Source organism: Cephus cinctus, unplaced genomic scaffold (assembly GCF_000341935.2).
Source record: "Cephus cinctus unplaced genomic scaffold, Ccin1 Ccin1_scaffold0215, whole genome shotgun sequence".
Classification (NCBI taxonomy): domain Eukaryota; kingdom Metazoa; phylum Arthropoda; class Insecta; order Hymenoptera; family Cephidae; genus Cephus; species Cephus cinctus.
This window is the reverse complement of record NW_014332933.1, coordinates 419-23,320: the sequence shown is the minus strand read 5'-3', so window position 1 is coordinate 23,320 and position 22,902 is coordinate 419. Positions and strand designations below refer to the sequence as shown.

Genomic DNA, 22,902 nt, shown 5'->3' with positions numbered 1-22,902 from the left:
CCGCCTCCTCGCCCTACTGTACATACTTAATCTGTTTCGCTACTCCCGTCTGTTGAAAAATCTTACGCCGCCCAAGTTGTCTTTTCTTACGCAGCCGTGCATTTACCCCATTGCATTCTTCATATCCCAGTAAATTTATGAGAAAAAGGAGTCGATATGCAGACGATCGACAGGTGCGGCAACGCAAGTGCACACAATATAAATTTTTATTTAAAATTGAAATGGAACCCATTAAAACTATCGTAGGATGTCTAACGAAACCGAAGCTGTTGTTTCTCTTACAATAATTATAGTCATCTTAAAGATATGGTATACATGTTTGCTTGCACGTGTCGTTCTGGATAATGACTATGTAAAACTTGTGCTAAAATCGAGTAACTCGACTACCCGTCAGTATAAATGCTTCTACAGCAATAGAGACCCCAATAGGGCATCAGACGTTTTCACGTTATACTTACTCTGATTTGCCACCCACTCGAAGACGTGCGAGCGCGCATTGCGATCCATCAATATTGCACTCCGCGGATCCAATGGGGGCCTTCTGATTCTGTGGCTCAGAATCGTTGCGTGTCCCCTGACGCGTACAGAGCAAATCTCCCCTCAGTTGGTAGTCCCAACGTTGGATTTATGATAGACCCGATATCTAAGCAACGCAGAATACTGACGTAAGCGCGTCGCAAGTACGTGTACAATTAATTAAAAGAAATCGCTCGTTTGAAACAGCAGCGGCGGCAAACGAGGAGCGAAGATTTTTCTCATTTCACAATCGAGGAATCTCCGTCTACGAACCATCGACCTGCCGTCTATACCATCAGATCAAGTCGACGGACGTTATTCCGGGCACACGGGTCAGTATTTGATTGTCCATTACGTTAGTTGTTGACAATTTAAAAGGTCGTGTATGACGAGTGCCGCCGGTACGAGCCATTTCGAGAATAACTCTGTAATATCACGTTGTGCCAGCTACAACTTCAGAGCTAATCGCTTGCTCTTCGTCTCCTACTTGGTTGTTCGATTCGCGATATGATCGACCCCTCCTAACGCTCGCTCATGAGCTTTTCTCAACTTTGTATTTCATATGCAGGAATACGTTTGCGGAGAAGGGGGAGTCTCTTGCTCGTGGGGTCGTGCAATTAATGTGGCCAATCGCTACGTGTACGTTAGCCAGCCGAAAAAGGATCGTGTGCTCGTCATTAGTAAGATCCAAATGGTCGTCGTCGACGTAAGTTATAAAACTACCTATAGATATGTACCTACGCCAGGTGCCTTTGATTTGACCAATTCGTAACAAAGGGGACTCTTCGACTGTCAATTAGGTTGTCATCACGGACAAGTATCCTGTCGAGCTAGAATACGCCGCTGCTCTGGATCAGGTTTGGATTTTGAATTGGCGCAGCGAACGAGACATCGGTATCAAAACTGTTCAGGTGATCAGGGATGCAGCCCAAAAGAGGAAACACCATACGGTTCATCCCGAACCGATCGACGGACACTTTGATCTCGTGCGCGGTCTCTACATACCGGAGAGACAGGTTCGTCAATCTGGGCCGACCTCTTTGTCTTTGGTAACAGAGATTGATTTCACTTTCCAGGACATTGGGCATGTGTTCAAGTATGGCTACGTTACGCATACGAATCAACGCGGTATGTACAAATTGGACTTGGCGAATATGCGGTACACTCGCAGCGCCGACCTTGCTCCTTATAATTGCGTACCGAGGAACATTCAATTTCCGGCACTCTGTAAGCACGACTTCGTCTGTTGGCTCTATGCGGCCAAATATGTAAAATACTCTCGCGCGCTGCATCTTCTTATTGGATCTCGTATCCGCGTGCAGATGGATTCGTTGTGCTCGAATGCGAGGAACCAGTAACCGCTCGAGCTACCGGACAACTCCTTCTGGATTACCTCACTGACACCGTACTGGCCCACAAACCGGCCCTCGTAGGGAAGCCGCTCGTCTCTCCGGATTCGAGGCACCTCGTAACTTTCGACAAGCAGGGCAGCGGCGTCCTTCTTGTTGTTCAAGAAATATTACGTAAATACGACAATCTCCTTCCCTTCTGTTGTCTCTTTTTAATTGTACTCTCACTGTAGTTCGGGCCCGTGACATCGATCGACGTCACTCTCGATAAGGAGCTCTTTTACTTATACGGTCCAATTCAATCATACCGTAGTATCCACCTGAGTTCGATCTGTCGTCCCAATAACTCTTGAAATTTCATTCCTGCTTCAGCAACTGGCCTCAAATTTGCCTTTGATGTCAAGACGACGCTTAATATCAGCGACATCGCATTCTATCCATCGCAAACGACACACGGATACGATCTCTACGCCTCCTCCATTGACAAGGAAGATATCCTCTTCTTAAACTTAGCAACCGGTAAGAATTTATCTATACGCTCGGCATAGATTATATACGGATTTGAAATCTCTCGCGCCAATTACAGGCAACCAACTGTATGTATGTACATACAGAGGGCACGGTTCGCGGAGACTTATTGCTAAATATGTAAGTCACTACATATTTGCCTATTGTATTGTATAATCTAGCACTGCCCCATAATTTCAATTGTATTTTAAAAATTTCCTATAACGTTTTCACTACTCTTTTACGTAAACTACTGCTTCTCGTATTTAATTATCTTTTAATGGTCATTTATAATAATAAAAACTTTAGGTGATTCCTTATTGAGTACCACTTGGAGGGTCCGTGCCAGGAATTCCAAAGTACTTACTTTTTGAACGTACCAATAGTATTCTAAGATTATATATTTCTTACTAGAGGTTTTACTGTGATTATCTTTCACGAGTTATTGTTAATGTGTCCTGTATAGAAAGTTGACGCTGGTTTTGAGTTTGAAGATTGGCATAATGAGCGCAAATTTATATCAAGCGATGCACGGACCCGCCAAGTAGTACTCGATAAGGAATCACCCAAAGTTTTTGTCATCATTTAATTACCATTGAATCATAATTACATATACGAGAAGCAGTAGTAATATAAAAGGAAACGTTATAGGAAATTTTGAAAATACAATTAAAACGATCAGTCAGAGCTAGATCATACAATAATAGGCAGATATGTAGTGACTTATGTACTTGACATAGTTTTTTACACGTAAGTGTTTTTCTGGGGGATCAAAGGTGACAAGTATCTATTTTCATCGACTAACGACAATCATTTGATCCGTCTTGTGCAAATTCTTTAGAAAAGTAAATAGTTGACAAAAAGATGCAGCAAACCTACATTTTATTTTTCTCAATTTTCAGGCAAAGTCGAAATGATCACCGGCGTCGGAAAAGCCATGCCAACGAATATGACAAAGTGGGGAAATCCAAACAGACCGATCGTCGAGAGCGGTATATTTGGCCAGTACATGGTGAGCCCGTCGAACGAAGCACTCTTCGTGTTAAATGGAGAAACGCGAACGGTCAACTGTGAAATCGGAGGACTTACGCATCCCGGTGCTGTTGTGTGGTTCACCGTTTCGCTCCATTGATTAATCACATTACTCATCATCTATCCATTCGTCATATTGTATCATTCGGTCTTTCATCATTCGAGTAATCTGTACTCACAGTGTCGCCTCTTAATCAGCAGTTCTCCATGAATTTCACTAATGCACCAAGGAGAGCAAATGTTCGCTGACTATCGGTGCGATGTTATTTTAAATGGCAGGGTGCGATGGCAAAGTATGACACCGCGGAGTGGTCGAAACACGATGTAACACACAGATCTAGTCATTTTCAAATAAAAGTCAAGAAAATAAGCGTATAAGAAGAAAAATAGACTGAAACATGAAAAGAAAAAAAAACTACGTATCTACGTAATTAGTGATGTCGTTGAAACAATGCTGCCAGTCGATTACAATATGTGAACAATATCAAGATCGCGCGACTCTTCAGATATATCATCTTCACGCTAATTCTTAAGAGACTCATGCACGTGTATGAGTATATGCATACGTGTCATGTAAATCTAGAAGATGCCATGTCGATTAAACGCATGCATTTTTATTGAAATCCTTATGCACTTGTCACGCAAATCTATGCATATGCATATACAAACGCATACACAATACGCATTCATTCATAACTATATAAAATCGTAAAAAAAAATAGCATTTTTATGAAGAACTAGTGAAAAATCGCCTGACTTGAGATATGTAATGTTAATGTTAAGTAAAGCGGGGGGGGTCATCAGTCTTCATGTTGGACGATGAAGAATGAAGAAAATATTTAAAATCTGTACTTTGCTTTGACGAATCGAGGTCGAGGCGTGTGTCTCTGTGCATGAACTCGTGCTGGTGACAAAAAAAAACGAACGACGAGATGAAAGGGCAAGAGCTGCGAGAAAAAAGGACCCAACGAGAATCGAGTAATTAAAAAAAGAAATGTAAACGAAGGCTCCGGATGACATTCGTGCAGCTGGACGATAATTATAGGTACTAAGTGTACATGTTATAAATAAAAGTTGATCTTTTGATATATATAATGTACAGTGGACTCTCTCTAAGAGCAGACAGCTGGGATCAGAATCGTGTGCTGTTAGAGAATGTTCCCCGCCATCGATCGCGTATACGTCATCTACGTACGCTGCTAGACGACTTACGGCGGTGAACTTATGCGCGCGCATCACCATACAGTTATAACTACCGACCAGTGGGAGTAACATTTTTCCCTCTCGAGCCTAGCGACAGTGCGAATTCACGGAAAACGTGTTACCAGAGAGCGTGCTCTTAGGAAGAGTCGATTTTATATAAGGAAAACAAGAATATTTGTACATGTTATACATATATGTTGCGGTAAAGATACGTTCGCATTTTTTTAACGGCAATTTAAGTCAACTCTACTCTCTGTGATTCGTTATGTGTCGTTCGTTCTTTGCTGCCATTCGAAGCACAACAGTTAAAAATTACTTTTGTTGGAAACGAAATGTTCTTTGGATATTAGAGACAGAAATAGGAGCTCATGCAATATCAGCAAAGCGTATGATGAATGAATCTGATTTAACATTAGTTAATCCTGTTAGCCTAGGATAGGTTAACTGTTGATTTGCCGATACTTAATCGCATTCTCGTCTCCCACGATTGGTTACTTTATCCCATATTTCCGAACTAAAAATCATGAGCTCGAACGTTTTAAAATTCGTCAATCGAACGTCGAAATTCAAACAAATTTAAGTTACATATTAGTTGTTACGTCACAAAGTACTCGCAACGACGTACTGCCGACACAAGCACGTTTCGGCTCAGGTGAAGCGTGCGCGCGCGCGCGCGCGTGTGTAAGCAGGTGCGCGTCCACAACGGAAGCTACCACGACGAACAAGTGAGGATCTATGCCACCTAATTTTCGGTCTAAACGCTAGGGCGTTTGGAGTTAGCACAATGTAGTATCTTTTTTAATTTAACCTACGGCTGAGCATTTGGGTTAACCACACGCGGCAGTGTGTCGCTGGCGTCGGCGAATGACAGTCACTTCGTGCGGCTTTCCAACAGTATTAAGTTAAGTACCAAATATAGTACCAGCGATTACCGAAATACATTTGTCGCTATACTTATGTATACATTTCAAGTTTCTCTTGTGAGCTATTCACGACTTATTCTATGTAATATGTGAGAAAACTAGCGTGTTTAGTGTCGTAAGATATAGAAGAGCGTAAGAGTTATTTTGTTATCGTTATCCATATCGTAATGTGACTGTTTATAATTATGCGAGACCGCACCGTCAAAGTACTGATATAAAAGACCTTACAGAAACCGATCGCGGAGCCACGAGAGGCACCCACCCGTTACATGTATCCGTCACTTTTGTTTTTTCGATGTAACTTCGCGGTTGAGGAGAAGGACCGTGCTGTGCGCCCGACGTCAATTCAGCTTCGCGCATGGCCACATTATTTGACATTTTACTTCGTTTCTGATACTTTGCACATGCCACTCATCGCTTGTCACAACGGATAGTTTAATTTCGAATTCAACGAATTCCAAGTACGCTGTTTCAGCGACTCGGGAACATGCAAACGTGTTCAAGTAACAGTAGCGTATCTCGTGTACCCGCATTACGCACGTTCACCGTCGACTTCCAATAAATCAAGCAACCAACACAGCAACTCGTTTATAGCAATTCTGGCTATTAGTCTCACCGACTCAGTATAGTTTTACGAGGTAACAATAATTATGTATATTGGTGGATGTTTGTTACGGCAAATTCCGTGTAATAAAAGTACTATAGCAAAAAATTTAACAAAAGAATCCATAAATCGACGGATACTACGCTGTATCAATGCGAGGCGAACGACACTTGCCAAGTTAATAATTACACCTTGAATTTTTCGTGATTATATTTAACTATGGTACAAATTTTATACATACAGATAGATCGATGTAAGTATATACTTATTTTTCGCCGCCATACGCATGAAGTATGAAATGTATACGGATAATTTTCTATACTTTTTTTTTGCATCCTAAAAATTACCTAAGAATTTCTTTCCTCCTATTTCAAGGGAACGAAGAAGAAAGATTAACATGCGAGCCGTACAATGGATTTCTGACAAAACTTCATTCAATAGATATCACCTAAAGTTTGGCTTAACACACCCACCCACGGACGCTCAGTCATTCGTCTATGCATGCACGCACACAAATACACAAAGGCACGCACGCAGAGACACATGTCAATACGTTTTACATGAATTCAATCGAATGTGAATTATAACGGTCGAAAACTGTATAAAAGCTGTCACGTGTTTAATGTTTTTTGTTTCTCTTATGATTTAAGCATGTAAAATCATATGGGAATATCAGACTTTCATTTTTAAGACGGAAATCGATTCGCGGAACGTGAAACTTATTTAAACTGTTAAGTATTAAAATTTTGTACGTTCCGTTGAACTTTATCCTTAGTAACGTGTATTCGAGCGATGTACTTTCAATCGTAGAAAAACTGTACGGTCTGAAGTAAGCTCAAAACGAATGCTGGCTTACCAGTGCTGCACACGATAATTCATGTATCTACCGATATTAGCGTACGATTGATTGATTGGGTCAGGTCCTGGCGACGAATAACGATTGTTGTCACTCATATATTGCACGGTTTCAAGGAAGTCCCCTGTCGACTGTAAAAAAGGATATAAGCGTTGCTAAAGTCTTCTTCTTGGGGTTTCTGCCTGCTCGTGATCTCGTCATTATAATAGTACCAGACATCTGTTTTAGGATTTTTCGCATAGGCAGTGTAATGACCCGCCGAAAGACCTGCATGCAAAAGATAAATAGAGTATAATGCCGCGCTTATCAAGCGATTCGTGTAATACGGGCGTTAATCGATAAAAGTTTAAACAAAGAACTTCGTATTCTCTTAGTCTGGACTCACCTCCAAAGTGACAGACGCATGCATAAAGGTCGTACAGATGTCTGCCCACGCTCAATCCGACCAGAGGGAAGGTAACTTTGTCGTCGAGCTTCATACTGACACATTCGTAGAAAACGAATCTACAAAGGAAGAATACAAATATGGGCAAGGGCAGCGAGAATCGGAATTCAAATTGAACTTGATAGAGCCTGCTGTTATTAATTGCAGTTTGTAGTTATCAAATATAGGGCACAGATGTCGTCTTTCATTACCACTATTCACGATTATCTGTTCGTTCATTATTACTATTGACATTTTATCATGACAACAGTCATCTCTCCACTAGCTTTAACATAATCGTATTCGTCAATGGCATCATGCAGCCTACCTTTTAAGATAAACTATGAGAAACTTGGGATAACGATGGACGGTTAATGTTTTTGTAGCACACTGGTTACGCTGACACGTTGGGCAAAACCATGGATTGAGCTCGTCCAAGGTTTCACTGAAATCGGAGGTGAAAGTGACGCGTTAGCTAAATGAAAGATAATAAAAAGTTACCAAGTAAGTTTAATCGTAGAGAAGGATCAATTCGGATTGTTGGCGGGGCTTACCTTTGACTAAATGCTTGCAGACAATCGTAAAGGGAGAGCGGATGGTGGGGCCGTTGTCTCGTTAAAGTAATATGTTCAATTGGCTGAACGATCTTCGGTAGATTTTCCGTATATCGGATGGCGAGGGTATCGCCATTCTGAAGTGCAACCAAGCCAGTTTCCGGCACCCGACAACCAGTACAGTGTGCGGTGTACATACAGCGTGAACAGTGATGTCCCTACGTATCAACGAAAGAAAAATACACGCGCATTAGGTGACGTTATTTCAATATTTATTGATTGACAGATATACTCTTCTCTAGAGCCTTGTCAATTTGGAGGATTGAATATTTCTAACGGGTAGCATGAGAGCGAGAGGGGTTATCAGATGAAATAAGGTTTTAAAACCGACCTGTCCGTCGACAAAGTGAACCGTGTAGCTGCCATGTTGCGGTATAACCTTCTCAATAATATCGTAGAGATCCTTTGCATTGACTCTCGAGGGCAACTTAACTAGGTGTGGATATCCAAAAAGCTTGGTACCCTTACGGTTGTTGGTTGTTTCGTTGGTATCCTGTCTCAGTACAACCGGGACATTCAGAATGCGAACAGCTGGCCTCGGCCTACCAGTCTGGTCGATCTTTGCAAACGACGAAGCCGTTACATACGTTGAACACACTGGGCACATTTGAGGTTCCGTTTGATTCTTGAAGTAGTTCTGTTGGTTAATGGGCACTGCTCTAAATTGTCATTTTAGCTGATTTCGGAAATAAATTCGTGATACAGAAACAGATGTAATACGTTCGTTTCAATATGCGATAAAACAGAAAAAATTAAAAAATAACTAGCCATTGCTACTCAACGTAAAGATACGTTATAACGTTAAATTGCTTTCACTCTATAAGATTTCACTTTTGATTGTTTTCCCGTGTGAAAAATTTGTGAAACAAACTAAAACGTATAACGGATATACAAATTCTAGACACCGACAATACGAACTACTTAGGGTGTGTTCCGAAATGTACTGACAGTACTGCCAGGACTGTAACCAACGCTGTGTCCTTATTCATCCATACGCATCTAAGAGAGATGTAATTACTTTTACAGTACTGTCAGTACATTTCGAAACACACCCCTAATTGCAGTTCAATTACGGCATGAATATATTCAATGTTAAATGCGCATGATCATTTATGATTGAACGAATTTCGCAAGTATACTCGTTAATTTTGTCAAAAAAAAAAAAAATATAAAAAAAGGGAAAAAGAAAAGAAAGAAAGAAAGAAAGAAAGAAGAAAAAAGGTGCCTACCTCGATACATGGATCGCACATAATAAAGTTACAAGTATTGCCAGCATGTTTCTTTAGATCACCGTCTAGCTCTTCGAGACAAATGGTGCACGGGCCAATTTCCTCTCCAATGAGTACGGCAGCGCTATTTTGACATGCCTTTCCGTTCGCACTGCCTGTATCATCCCAGACAACGTCACAGCCAACTTTCACAGATGCTCCAGTACGAATCTCGCGATCAACAACAGCACCATTGTCGGTAGTGGCGATACAAGCGTTATTGGCTTCGATATCGGAAATAGCATTTCCGTCTTCAAATTTCAAAACAAAGGCGTTGGGTGGTTCGGACAACTCGAAGGCGTATACAGTACGATTAGTATCGTTGACGTATCTCAACAGCGAATTGTCGTCCTGCAAGGAAAAGGGCCACTGAGATATTAACGACTCATATCCGCAGGAACACACGCACTAAGTTATTAAATACGTTCGTTAAAAACTTTATAAGAAGTAATTTGTACGATGAAATGTAGCCCCGTAACGAAATCTTTGAGTTACGAGAATGTTCTTTCATAGGTGGTTCAAAATCCTATATTGTCGGAGAGTCGTATCGACGGTTGTCGTCACTAGCGAACAGACTGTCTTCTTTACTCTCCGTTTAAACGACCGAGGAGATATTAGAAAAGAGGTCCAGAAACATTATTATAGAAGCCTTTGTGCCTGGGTGCAGTGGGTACAATAGGAGTTACAGTGTCACAAAGATTTCAATATTATGGAAAGTGCTGATATGCCATAAATTTTCCGATAGACATTGAATACGCGGAGCCCTGCTCCTTTTTATGAGCATCTCCGCGCTCCTTAAACCTAGGCCACTTTTTTTCCGTAATTCGTTCCTAAATGTTGAAACAAGACAAGTAAGTACTTGTTGTTTACCAGAATCCGGGCGATGTGATTTTCGAGTACTTCAGCCATAGCTATGTTGCCAATAGCGACACGATGTTCCTTGCCCAAAGTTTTCAACAGTTCCTCCTTCAACTTGCCAATTCTCGATTGCTTGTTCAAAGAGACAACGCATCTTGTCGGAGACTCGCTATTGGCCGGCACGTAAGTAACGATAAGCTGCCTCTCCATTGCATGTGGTAACGGGACAGACAGATACATGAATGGTTCGTAAGTAACTGACACGTGTTTACATACTTCGCATATCACCTGTAAAAGACAAAGTGTATACTTTACCATACGAAGCTTATATTTAACCTGAAATACATTTTATGATCCATTCTTTTCTGTTTATGTGTACGGTAATATGAGCCTCGCATTCCTGGCTCTAGTCACAGCGGGGAGGAACTCTTACAATTTTTATATAGGAGAGGTTTTTTCTTTTTATGTAATATACCTTCCAATAATTAGCGAGTTTTATGAACTCTTTCACGTTAAAATGATACGCTATCTGCTAACTATTCATATTTCACTTACCGTGCTTTTAAATTGCCCTTGAAACGTGTCGACGATAATGCTTCTGTTAGATCTTAGATGCTTTGCCCAGTGCATGTCTGCTTCGAGTTCCTCTTGAGGAGCTATTGCTCCATTTTCGTTGTTCTGTAGTCCTCTGGAGCATCGCGTTACACCACCACCGCAGCTACCACCACCACCACCACCACCACCGTCACTGTCACTGCCAATGCCACCACTACCAACACGACCGAAACTCGTTCCGAGTCCATCGCGTTTATGATTTTTTTCCTGATCTTCTAGTCTCATTCTCTTTACATTGCACTTTTCCAAACCGGAATCATATTTGACATAAGAACCGCCGCTAGATAAGCTATCCATTGCGCAATTCATCTTTTGAACATTAACCTCTTTTATCCTCTTGATACTGACGCTCTTATTGTCAAAATCATGATTTTCCATTAGGTTTGAATTCTCCAAGGTCATTCTGCGAATATTATCCTTTGGAAACTTTTGCGAGTCATAATGAATCTCGTTATTGCATTCTTGCGGTGTTACAAGGAAATTGGCATTACTCGTTTTTGCATCCTTCAGAATGTCATAGAGACCATGGTACTGCGCGGCTACATTTTTTGAGAGGGCAATCAGCTTATCGAATCTTAATGGCTGGCAGCTGGTAGTATTAATTCTGTTTGTTGCGTGGACTGTTAACTGCTCCTTATCTCGCATGTAATCATTCTGGTCCTGTTCTCTTTCTTCGTCGTCGTCGTCGTCGTTGTCGTCTTCGTCATCCCTCTCCTCGTTTTCATCGATTTTCTCGTCACCATCTTTTTCGTTCTCCTCGTCTCGACTACTTTTATTCGTTTGTGTTATGTTATGAATAAAAGTAGTTTTACTCGTATCGACTACTTCCTCCGAGTCCAATGTTTCTTCGTCGTCGTTGTCATTCAAAGGCAATCTTTGAGGTGAATTTGCTGTACTGTCTAGCTCGGCCATCGGCGAGTCTAAATCTGAATGTATGTACACAAAGATTACAGGAGCTCTATGGAAAATTTAGGCCACCGGACAGCGTAATATAATTATAATGTATAACGGACGAAAGAACCCATGAATTATATTGAAATGGAAAAAGATCGTTACCTCGCGGAGAGCCAGCCATAGTAAGATTTGGGCTATTAGGACATTCGGGCCATGGTGAATTTTCATACATTTCCATAAGCTCAATATTACAGTTTGAATTACTGATGGCAGTAATAATAGGTTCAATGAAAGAACGTTTTCCCACGTTTTCATTTTGACTAGTTGTATTGGCAGTGGTTGTGGTAGCAGCAGTAGCAGCAACAGTAGCAGCAGTAGCAACAGCAACAGCAGCAGCAGCGGCAGCAGCAGCAGTAGCAGTAGCAGTAGCAGCAGCAGCGGCAGTAGTACCAACAGGCATCTGGCAGATTTTGGCAGCTGTATTCGTTTGTTCGTGAAGAGAATCGAGCAGAAGTGCAAGAAACTCTTGGCAGTCATGCTGAATATAAAAAGGCATAAAACAAAAGATGTTACATTTGCACGGTAATAACTTAGAGTAACAAAATTACTGTTACTGTTTTCATTTCTACCTATGTGGCTCACCTGTCTATAATCTTTAAATTGCGAGTGATACGCGCCTAGAGTTTGCTTAAATTCGGTGGGCCTGACAACACTGTATCTTCCAGACCACATTTTACCGAGGAGCGAACTAAAATGAGCCATCAGCGTATCCGGAGGTGGATGCAGTAACTTTTGTCCTCTCTGCTGCAACTCCAAAAAATGTCGCAGCACAGGAGGGGTGGCAGTGAGACACTGTAACCCCGCAGCCATAAAACACGTATTACCGAGATTTCGCAAGCCACAGACGCCAGCAGGGGTGCTAACTTCTATAAGAGAAATGGTACTTATTGATTATGATCTTGACAAATACGAATATTGTAGTCGGCTTATCACTGAATACGCTAATATGGACAAATGAAAGGATTATAAAATACTTAATAAGTCACATATGGTTATCCATGACACACGTATAACAGAGTTTAGAATGCAGTCTCAAGGATTCAAATAAATGTCAAATGATAATAAAGAGCAGAATAGCATTTCTTTGCATCAAGTATTTGTTCTATCCATATTGTTTAATGCAACTATGACACAGTGAGTAGACGATCGTTATCATCGTGTTACCAATCTATTTCGGTGATTTGAAGGAGAGTACCTTACAATTCATAACTGGGTATTATCTCACCAATCACAGAATCATCCTGCGTCTCTCCTGTATCAGCAAAAAGGTTATTTAGTATTGGAGTGACAGGTGGTAAGAACGGTCCATGTTCCATGCTTATACAAACTTCTTCCATGGGATTGGCTCCAACATCTGTAAAGTCATCCAATCCAGGAGGTGCTGGCAATGGAATTGCATAATCAGACGCTGAACTATTTGCTTCCGTCCTAAATAACAAAGTACATGAAGATTAATAAAATTATGTAACGATAGTTTTTATATCGTGCAACTGTGGGACTTTGTTTTATATTCTTTTTGGGCCAAACTGCAGAATATGACTCCTTACTGAAATTAACTGCAAATTGTTTAGGGCTAAATCGCAGAATACAACTTCTTCTTCGAGTTAGCTGTGTATTGTTAAGTCTTTTTTACATGTAGTTCCTCAAGAAGGAGTTGTACCCTGAAGTTTTACCACTTTTTGTTTTTTTAAATGTATTTGAAAAGAACTAACCAGGTATTTTCAATGCCCATGTCGGTTTCACTAACCAGCAAATTATCCTCTTGCAGCGTCAGGTTATGATCTAAGGATAAAGTTAATGGGCTCAGTCCGGTTGATTCTGGGAGAGGCAAATCTTCTGATATGTCAGCACTATCAAATAATTCAAAAATTTCACTGAATTCATATATCAAATTGTCTCCACCTTCCAAGGATTTTCGCTGTTTGTCCATTCGGACTACACTGTTCCTGAAATATGTTAATTCATATCATAGTTAATCAACATATAATATGAAAAGAAAACTAATTACCCAATTAGGACACTATAAAGACAAGCACATACTTGATCGACGCATGATGAAGAACACTGATCACATGGTTATACAGAAATCAGCAGTACTCTGAACATAGATTTCAAACTGAAATAAAAAAATGTATCACTTATGTACTTTGCCAAAGGAGACTAGAATGAAAATAGGATAAAATACTAGAATCGATGAGTGAATGACTAACTTTAAATTTATTGTTATCGAGAATGAGGCTGCCTGAGATTGCCACAAACTCGCGGTTATTTGAAATTCAGATAGAAGCGAATCGCGACGACGTTTTTCGAGACTACTGTCTACATGCCAATAATGTGTCAAGTCAAAAGAAGATTCAACGAACATTTTTTAAGTTCGTAAAAAGAACAGTGTTTGCTCTTCCGTAGATGGGCAACAGTAACCACATTTTCTTTTAATCGAATTTACTCACCTATATCGCGTGGATTTCAGTTGAGTTCCTCTTGTGTTTTTACCTGAAGATATCTAATTCGCCATTGTAGAAAATTGTATTTCCGTCAGTGATGGCTGCTGATGGCGCTAAATAAAATCCCTAGAGGATACACTGTTATGTCCCGGCCTAGTGATAAATAATCTCACTAGAATTGAGCGGCGAATTTAAATAAAGGATTAAAATGGAATCACGATTTCTTTCTCCAAATCAGAATTCAACGCTTTCACATTCTCGGTCTGTCATTAACGCATAAATAAGGTATATTCTAAATAATTCGGAGAAAGCTTTCTAGCCGCTACACGTGTATAAACATATGGGTTACAAAGAATGTAGGCATGGGCCATTTGTTTATTGCTATCCTAACGAGTGAGTTTCTCAGGAACTTTCACTCCTGGTAATAAATCGAGTCACTGGAGAGAATCGACGGGCTAGCGGAATGTTCGGTTAAGAGATGACGCTGTCTGTCCATGTGCTTCTCCAAATTAACCAAGGATAGGATGTGCATGAGTCCTTTCTGCATAAGACAAGGCCTTCGATCTTGAGTCCAGACAGCGAGGCGCCACACGGTGGCCCTCCACAATGGACAGTGTACATACGAATGTGCATGAGTGCGGATGCATGAATGAGAAATATGAAGGACTGTATCCCTTGGGATCCAGAAGAGCAGTTCGATTTCTGGTCTTAAAGGGTGTACTTCGAGTCTATATTGTAGAGTCAATTAGCTAGATTCAGTTAAGGTAGATTGATTTAGACTAAATCACATTATAATTAAAGTAAATAAAGTTAGTTATAGTGCTCTCCAATAGCACCTGCATTTTTATTTCTAAAGCCTTTATACAGTTGAAAATACATAACATTATCGCACCAGAAATCAACTTTAATCCAGAGGATGAACACCGTTGGAGTACTAATCAGAGCTTCCATGGTTAACCTAATCCATCTAGCCAAATTCACGCAGTCAAATCTGCCGCGGAAACCATGGTATAGAATGAGACAACGTATGTTCAGTTCATGGACACATTTTCGACCATTTCAGCGCAGCACGAAGATTCCGACATTTTTCAGTGTTCTATGTTTATATCGTGATATGTGACCCATCCCCCCATAACCCCTCAATAACCTGATCCTGATGGTATGTGAAGTGTGTGCTGAGATATTTATTGTGCATAATAAAGGCGACAATTTCAATAATAATGCCGTCCTGTAAAGTGAGAAGTTGCAAAAATTAATTTTAATTAAAAATAATATTTGTTACGAAAGTTTTCAACAGTTAAAACTCTGCGCCTTATAGATCCTCTGCGACGTAGATGCGTCAGAACACCGTGGTCAAACCCACTGAACTCTAACCATACTGAAATCCGTACGGCAGTGATGGGGACGTGAAGAGAGAGACAGCAGGGATACAGCCAAGTGTTGCAGCCTGTCTGTATCACAGACTGTACAGTGTCTAAAAAAAAAGTTTAAGCTGGGCTAAAGCAGTGCGCACGGGGAGGACTAAGCCGACATAACATAACCTGAAATAGTGGCACATATATTTTATTTCGAAGACTGCTAAATATTTTTTATCATTTTTATAAGGCTCTATATTTATATCATGGAGCCTATGAGCCATATGATTTATATGTACTTGTATTTCAGTGCTCTTTCCATCACACCACGGCTGGCACTGATATGCCGGCGGGACAATATTTTTGCAGGGCTTGTACACAACATGCGCAGTTGAATTCGAAAAGGATAACCTCATCCACACGCGAGTGAGAGGCCGGCACGCTGGCCGGATTACCTCTAAATACAGGGGGCACGGATTCCAGTATGGTTAGAGTTCAGTGGTCAGAACATACCTTGTCTCATTCTACCATGGCGAAAATGATAGGGGCGACCATCGACATATAGCCGATGGTGGCGACGATCAGAATGTCAGAACTAACTTTCAGCATGGCCGCCGTCTCTGTTTCCAGGCTATTGAAACTGGCGACTCAAACATCATTGAAAATTTACGACAAGTCTAGCCTCTGATTCTCCCTAAGGATTTTATTCTAATAATAAAACACTGGCGCAGTGAGTACTTCGCAGCGATACATACATCCATTCTTGAAGTTTAAAAGCATAATATTATAACGTTAGCCTTTCATTTATTTTCATAGTGAGATAGCCGGCAGTAGCTGAGGTGACATGCTGACTTGAGAACACAGGTCTTATCGAGTATACGTATCAAGTCTCTGGAAACGTCGAATCACCGGCCAATCAGGAGAAAATTTTTTTTAAATTTATACGATGAAATTCGAGCAGGCTATGTCGTGCGAGAATTAATTTGTTTTCGTCAAAGGAAGCTCGATGGAAAAGAATACACAGATTGAGGACAAAAAGGGTTAATATAATGGCGGAGCGACTTGCAAAAGAATTGCCAACGGAGAGTACCTGCTGGGTGACTCTTGTACTTGCAGAAGATTATCGCATTGTCGCTAATCGAGAAAAACTTGTTCGCTCAAGTCATTACTTTGCTTCTTTATTCTCAACTAACTTTAATGATTACTTATGCACGGAAATAAACATAAACTATGACATTTCACCAGACATTTTGCAAGTGAGCCGTAAATATTAAATAATTTTCTTGTTTTTCATGTAATGTCTTTGCGTTTTTCATTAAATTAAATTTTTGCAGGATTTTGTCGATTGGACTGCGGAGGCAAATAATAAGGGAACTGTAGCCGAGGAGACGAAATGTTTGGATAAATACAGGATGGACAACAATTATACGGGTCTGATGGATTTACTGGAATTGAGCGTTCTTTTTGCAGCTGAAAATTTAAGTGAACGTCTGACTGATATAATAGTGGAGCATTGGCTCTTGGTTAAAAATGTTCTAAGTATATGGTTATTCGCACACGATTTAAATTTGCGATCTCTGAGAGATGTTGCATTTGCAATGTGTCTCGATCGACTCGAAGAGTTGCCAGTCTCGTTGCTTTTGAAACTTTGCCAAGTTCATTTCGTACAACTCGTTGGTAATGTTAATGCGCGTTGTCGCAATAATAGTTTCTTACGAGATTTGACGGAACAGTGGATTCAGCGGAATATAGATAATGGAATATTACCTGCGAATATGGCGATTCTTCGTTCCGTAGGTATTTTTTTTATCAATTTAGCGAAATTAATTTACCAGTTAATAATTGCAGTAAATTGCTAGAAAATCATAGGTTTATTTGTAGGTGCAAAGTATGATTGCTGGATCGGAAAATCAATGTAACATGGGAAAGAGAAAGTATTTACATTGTGTAGTTGGAAGTAAAATTGGCGAAAAAGGCGTGATCAGAAAAGCATGTATATTTAGATGGGACGGCGAGAGATTGTCAACACTAATCGACGAGACTAATCGCGACTGCGATATTCTTGGAATGGTCAAGGACCTCGTTGGGATGCAGGTCGTGGGCAGAGGTGAAATTGAATTGACCCATTGTAATTTTTATGTTGTATAGTATACATTAAGTGCCGATTATAATAGCGCCACAGCGATTGAGTACTTACTCGGAATCGCCAATGTCAGGTTAGTTGAAAAAAAAAAAGATTTTCTTTTGACTCTTGAGATTTTAGTATTTACTTCGTCGGAGGCGAACAGGGATTGGGAACTGGCCGTTTCAATACAATTATATGGCGTTACTGTCTGATATTAAAAAAATTTTATCGGTTTTCGAGGTAAGCGTCATAAAAATATCTGAGCTAACGAACGAACGTGTAAACAAATGTACTTGTCATACAAATAAATGATTTCTTTTTTGCAGTTTGTTGGAACCACGAAGACACATGGCTGTCGAATTTATCGATAATAATTTTATGGCGGTAGCAGGGGGAGTGGGACGGCATCGATTGAAGTTGTCTACCATGAATATCTTGAATATACACACGGGTAAGTGCCAGCATATGATTTTTGCGTTATAAGTTAGACAACTCATAATCGGTGTCGCTTTGGTTCTCAACATTATAGTCAAAGCAGGAAGGTCATTCGTTTGTTATAGGCGTATGGATAAAGGCCGCCAATATTCCTGAGGACTTTACTGAAGTCATATCTACTTGTGTAGTGGGCAGTAAACTTTTGTTGTATAAGTCGGCTCTTCATGCTTATGATCTGAAAACCGACACGTGGTCGACAGTGTGGCCTACTTTAGTTACGGAGAGCGATACATCAACTCGAAAGCTCAACGTGGCCCAATTTCTAATGTGTTATAAAAATATGTTGTATATATGTGGTGAGTTGATTATCATTGGTCGCATGTATTTTTTTTTTTTTTCTAACGCGCGATGCGAATATCATTCTTACATTTTTTTTCTAGATTCTACGAGCGGCAGTCGTACATGTTTATGGATGATCGATGACATTGCCAATCCCGTAGCACGTATTGTTTTCGAGTTTTCTACATTGCATCAGATTCACGTCGCCAATGGTGCGCAACTTATTGGTTTTGCTCATGACAGAGAAACCGTGACTGTTGAAATTGGAATGATTGGTGACAATAATGTTTATCTTTATGGGCTCTATACGACACGTGCACAGGATTTAGACATGTTAAGGTTTGAGGTGCGCATGGGATCTTTCAATGTAATCGATCCGGAATCTTTATATCGACAAAATTGACGAATGTACACACTGTAAACATTTTGCATGATCATAAGTAAAAGGCGATTACGAATGTACCTCAGTTTTATATATTTTTATTGTATACTCGCACTATCCTACACGATTAATCATATAAACACCTTGTTACGCAATGGTAATTTATGGAAGAATAATTTTTATGTATATATTCTACGCATTTATATTGCATGTCGGAATATTCTTATACATACAGTAAATTTAAGTAAAAATATAATTTTAATACAGCTTAAAGCTGCTGCCTAGCTACTTTACCTATGTATATCGTATATCGCGTGACGTCACAAGCGAGGAAATCTATTTTTCGTTTTTCTCTTTTATTTCCACATGACTTATCAAAATATTTGATAAGGTCACTTCATTATGTGATACGGCTAGCTGGTCTTCTCGATTTAGGTGCGAAAAATGTATCAATTTCTAGAAGAATATACGTAAAGAAATCATGCATCTCTGACCTGTCAAAACACTATGGACGCCGCCACTACGACCGTTCACTAAAACACATTTTTCTCAGAATCAGGATACTTATTACACTTAAGCCGAGAAGAGACGCCTTTCTATGGATGATATAAAGCGGGCTGATCTAATAATTTTATCATCAAATGTCTAGCAGATGCAAAAAACGACAAATTGTAATCGACTCAGCACGCTCTTCAGTCCTAAGTCATGTACTGCTGATTATATGCGCATCTACGACGCGCAGTATATGTATAACGTAGGACGGAAGATGCTGCTGAGTAGGGGAAGCATTCTACTCTAACCACGTTTTTTATGCGTCAGAATCGTTTGAGCCGATTGTACATAACCTAATCGAATCTAATTATTTAAATAATACATTATTACTCACCTATGGAATGACAAACCTTGCGATTTGTCTGATCTTTTCTTGCAGATAACACATGTATACACCATACCAAAGAATATTTACAATAAGAACATTTTTTGACGTAACGTACTCGTATTGCAAGCGTCATTATATTACGCCACGCAATTCATAAGCAAAGGGAACAGCATCTAACAGTAAGTACGTTCCTGACATCCTTTGAGCGTAAAAAAAATAGCCAATGGGAACATTAGAAAGGGAGAGCTATTGGCCGCCACCTCGCTTCCTCTTTGTCTATTCAAGCCGACACTTTTTCAATGAGCCCAAAGTACGGATCGCGTATCCATACTATATGTCGATGGGGGATACCAAAAGCATGGCGCTAAATCGTAGAGGCGAGGCTGGAAGTAAAATATTGTGAATATCGCCTCCGTCGATAATGCGGATCCCGTCGTAGCCGAGCTGACCGCGATCACGAACGTGTAGCTTGGCGAGCAGACGCTCTCCCGGCCACTTACCACTGGATCCCAAACCAACACTTACAACGAGGCAGGTCATCGAGTATGTCCTAAATATTTTTTTTCTCTGCGATCCTAAGTTCGAGCGCACAGTGTAGGCTGGATAAGTTAAATATGAAAAAAGCCAGCAACTCATGCCTGCCTGCAATGAAGCGTATGATGCCACCAGTAAATTTAATTGATATTTTACCGATATTGAGCAAAAGAACTATTATTAAAACATATCAGGAACTATTAGAACTCATTGTGCCGTTTCCGCTATACATGCCATACTAACTTTGTTTAAAGACTTGCACAACTAGCTACTTTGCGAATGAGACTTCTCACCTCGCCAAGATAGCAACGTTGTTTTAGATAGGACCACGTCTACCTGCGATTACGAATTCCCTAGTGGAAGACTGATCAACAGCACGACGTTTATATTCTAACGGATCAACTATGTAATCAAATTTCGCTGGTCGGAGGCTGCTTTCAGACACGATTCCATATTTCATCTATATAAAAACAACAAAAGTCAAAATAGAATCACACGAGAGTAGACGGACCTATTATTTCCGTTCCCGTCAGGCATATCGTATAGGTAAACCGCGTCTTACAATCATATTTATACAATTTACTTTCCTAACACTAATCATCTGTATATATCATTTATAATCATTCTTACTTTCCGCTTACGTTTATATATATTCTTCGCTTACTAACATCCAGCATTCTCTAGGCTGGACCTACACTAACCTTTCTTGTATTCCGTTGTAGGACAATATATTTTCCTTTTGTAATTTGTAAAACAAAATCTCACTTTCATTTGTTCCGCCTGATATCTTTCCTAAATTCCTAACAGTTGATTCTGGCCCGAACCCGCTTTTCTGGCACGATTCGGAGAACCGTATCGTGCGAATAAGGTTACAACATATGTGTTATATCTATGTTGCCCAAAACCAGTCATTTTGACTGCTTGGGAAATTTTAAATAATCAAATGACTCTTATTATTGAATTGAATAAATTTCTTATATGACCAGTTCGGCTCTGTATTGAAATAACAGTTTTCATTTTTTATCGATTTTCGTCACATGATAACATACAAGTACATGATAAATTATCGATTTGGGCGTATACTTAATAAGTTGCAGCTGCTCAATATGCTAAAGTAGTACTTGTTATTCGAATCTTTATGCAGTGATACTTGTTCTAATAAGTTGTTTATTTTGACGCTTATGCGCCCTAAATTCATGAAAGAAATGTAGAATATTTACTAATAACTTGTTATATAACTGTAAATAATATAAGAAATATTAAAAGTTAATTTCAAAACAAATTTCTTTACACAATAGTTATTCTTTCACAATGCAGTCATTTTGACTGCTTTGGGCAATATAGGTATATACTAGATAAGTTTTAATCTTTCTAGTGTTAAGAGATTTAAAAAAAAGTGCGGCGCTGGAGCTGACACCCGTGTACACTGCGGGACATTAATGCCGTCCTTGGGTGGAGCTAGTAGGAAGCGTGAGTAGGGCGATCGGCAGTGACGACTGGTGGCAAGCAAGCCAGGCCGCCGCGTAGAGAGGGTAGCCATTCCCCAAGCTTGGGACGGCATGACTGTCCAGAGTCCACGCGTCCCGTATAAGAGTGTCTCAGACAATTTCAACAGAGTCCGCATAAGTCCCTCTCACTCGCAGTTAGTGGACTCCCAGAGATAGCCTGCACTGTGTATAAGAGCTTCTCACTTGGGTCTAGCGCTAGTCGCCCATAAGACCCTCTCTCACTCGTTGGCAGCGCTGACCTAGCGCGTATAAGAACGTCTTACTTGGATCCAGCGCGAGTCGCCCATAAGAGCCTCTCACTTCAAACATTAGGCTCTCTTATTATAATCCGAAAGGCCACTGCTGGCAGCGAGTGAGAGGGTCTTATGGGCGACTAGCGCTAGAACCAAGTGACGCTCTTTGCGAGATACAGGCCGCCGAAGGGAAAATTTCGCGTATTTTCAGAATCCATGACCGGGTTTTCCCTGTACGTGGCCCTATGGCAATTCTATATGTGCCAGCCTCTTCTATGGACCATTCTGAGTTTCTGCACTACGGGATCTTTACAAATTACAACGGGAAAGTCGTAGATCCAGAGAGCCCGAATGGCTAGGAGGTGTTGATTGCTGGCTGACTGGCTGGCTGGGAGTATGGGGTTTGGGGAGTTGAATAGGGTGACTCGGTGGGTTAGTGGTAAATGGCCCAGGTCACCGGCGAATATCGCAGTTACGCATTAGAAGGATGCGGAGACAACTGCTCCCTGATTGGTTAACGATATTACCCAGCTAACGGGCCAACTCTCTCGCCTCCTGGTTCTATTCTATTTCCTTGACTACGGCTGCAGCCACCGCCGCACCGTCTCTCGCCATCTCTCGCGTCTCCATGCATCCCCGTTATATGACTTTACGCTGGAAGCCATTGCGCGAAAAAGCTCGTCGCCCCTTTGGAACCGAACGACGCGAGGATTTCCTGGAAATCCGCGTAAAGCGATCTCCAGGCAAAAACGAAATTTAATAGAGAGTCCACAGTGTTCTTCTCTCGTCGGTGCGCTATAAACGCGGAATGGGCAAAATCCAAAAAACTCGCGTGGACGAGGAAAAATTATTTAGTACACAGCGGAATCTGCGGTTGATCACTCGGAAACAAGAATGGCTGGAGATATAGTCAGACCCTACCGCGCAGCATGGGAACACTTTCA

The 22,902-nt window shown here is 40.6% G+C and overlaps 4 protein-coding genes across 12 annotated transcripts in view; 2 read left to right on the top strand and 2 right to left on the bottom strand.

Annotated features, from left to right (window-relative positions):
- Positions 1–4,494, top strand: part of LOC107265332 (follistatin-related protein 5) — a 60,334-nt gene extending 55,840 nt beyond the window's left edge. For 3 of the 4 annotated variants that reach the window (XM_015734700.2, XM_015734695.2, XM_015734699.2), the window contains 7 exons: positions 724–848; positions 1,085–1,222; positions 1,317–1,532; positions 1,593–1,743; positions 1,839–2,039; positions 2,238–2,384; positions 3,275–4,494. In XM_015734700.2, coding sequence (XP_015590186.1) covers positions 724–848; positions 1,085–1,222; positions 1,317–1,532; positions 1,593–1,743; positions 1,839–2,039; positions 2,238–2,384; positions 3,275–3,504 — 1,208 coding nt within the window. In that variant the 3' untranslated portion in view covers positions 3,505–4,494. The remainder of the gene's footprint in view (positions 1–723; positions 849–1,084; positions 1,223–1,316; positions 1,533–1,592; positions 1,744–1,838; positions 2,040–2,237; positions 2,385–3,274) is intronic. The other variant, XM_015734698.2, reaches the window with a different exon arrangement.
- LOC107265334 (acyl-CoA Delta(11) desaturase) overlaps positions 1–22,902 on the bottom strand; it is a 63,679-nt gene that overhangs the window by 40,391 nt on the left and 386 nt on the right. The window lies entirely within an intron of this gene.
- On the bottom strand, positions 6,327–14,273 carry LOC107265331. Of its 5 annotated transcripts, none has more exons than XM_015734689.2 (14): positions 14,174–14,264; positions 13,764–13,839; positions 13,436–13,669; positions 12,949–13,151; positions 12,306–12,589; positions 11,826–12,201; positions 10,710–11,695; positions 10,167–10,442; positions 9,258–9,647; positions 8,360–8,665; positions 7,969–8,186; positions 7,743–7,859; positions 7,376–7,494; positions 6,327–7,257 (listed from the first exon to the last, which is right to left on the bottom strand). In XM_015734689.2, exons 3-14 carry the CDS (start codon positions 13,651–13,653, stop codon positions 7,085–7,087), a joined length of 3,666 nt encoding a protein of 1,221 aa, XP_015590175.1. In that variant the 5' UTR covers positions 13,654–13,669; positions 13,764–13,839; positions 14,174–14,264; the 3' UTR covers positions 6,327–7,084. The 5 variants fall into 5 exon arrangements, 4 of the variants coding, with proteins under 4 accessions (XP_015590175.1, XP_015590177.1, XP_024938320.1 ...); XM_015734691.2 differs by having other exon boundaries at positions 12,306–12,586; XM_025082552.1 differs by lacking the exon at positions 10,167–10,442 and having other exon boundaries at positions 14,174–14,270.
- LOC107265333 lies at positions 15,501–18,883 on the top strand. 2 transcript variants are annotated; one of them, XM_025082553.1, is made up of 8 exons: positions 15,501–16,252; positions 16,339–16,778; positions 16,857–17,315; positions 17,404–17,629; positions 17,779–17,887; positions 17,974–18,098; positions 18,208–18,438; positions 18,523–18,883. In XM_025082553.1, exons 2-8 carry the CDS (start codon positions 16,572–16,574, stop codon positions 18,822–18,824), a joined length of 1,659 nt encoding a protein of 552 aa, XP_024938321.1. In that variant the 5' UTR covers positions 15,501–16,252; positions 16,339–16,571; the 3' UTR covers positions 18,825–18,883. The 2 variants fall into 2 exon arrangements, with proteins under 2 accessions (XP_024938321.1, XP_015590188.1); XM_015734702.2 differs by lacking the exon at positions 15,501–16,252 and having other exon boundaries at positions 16,644–16,785; positions 18,523–18,873.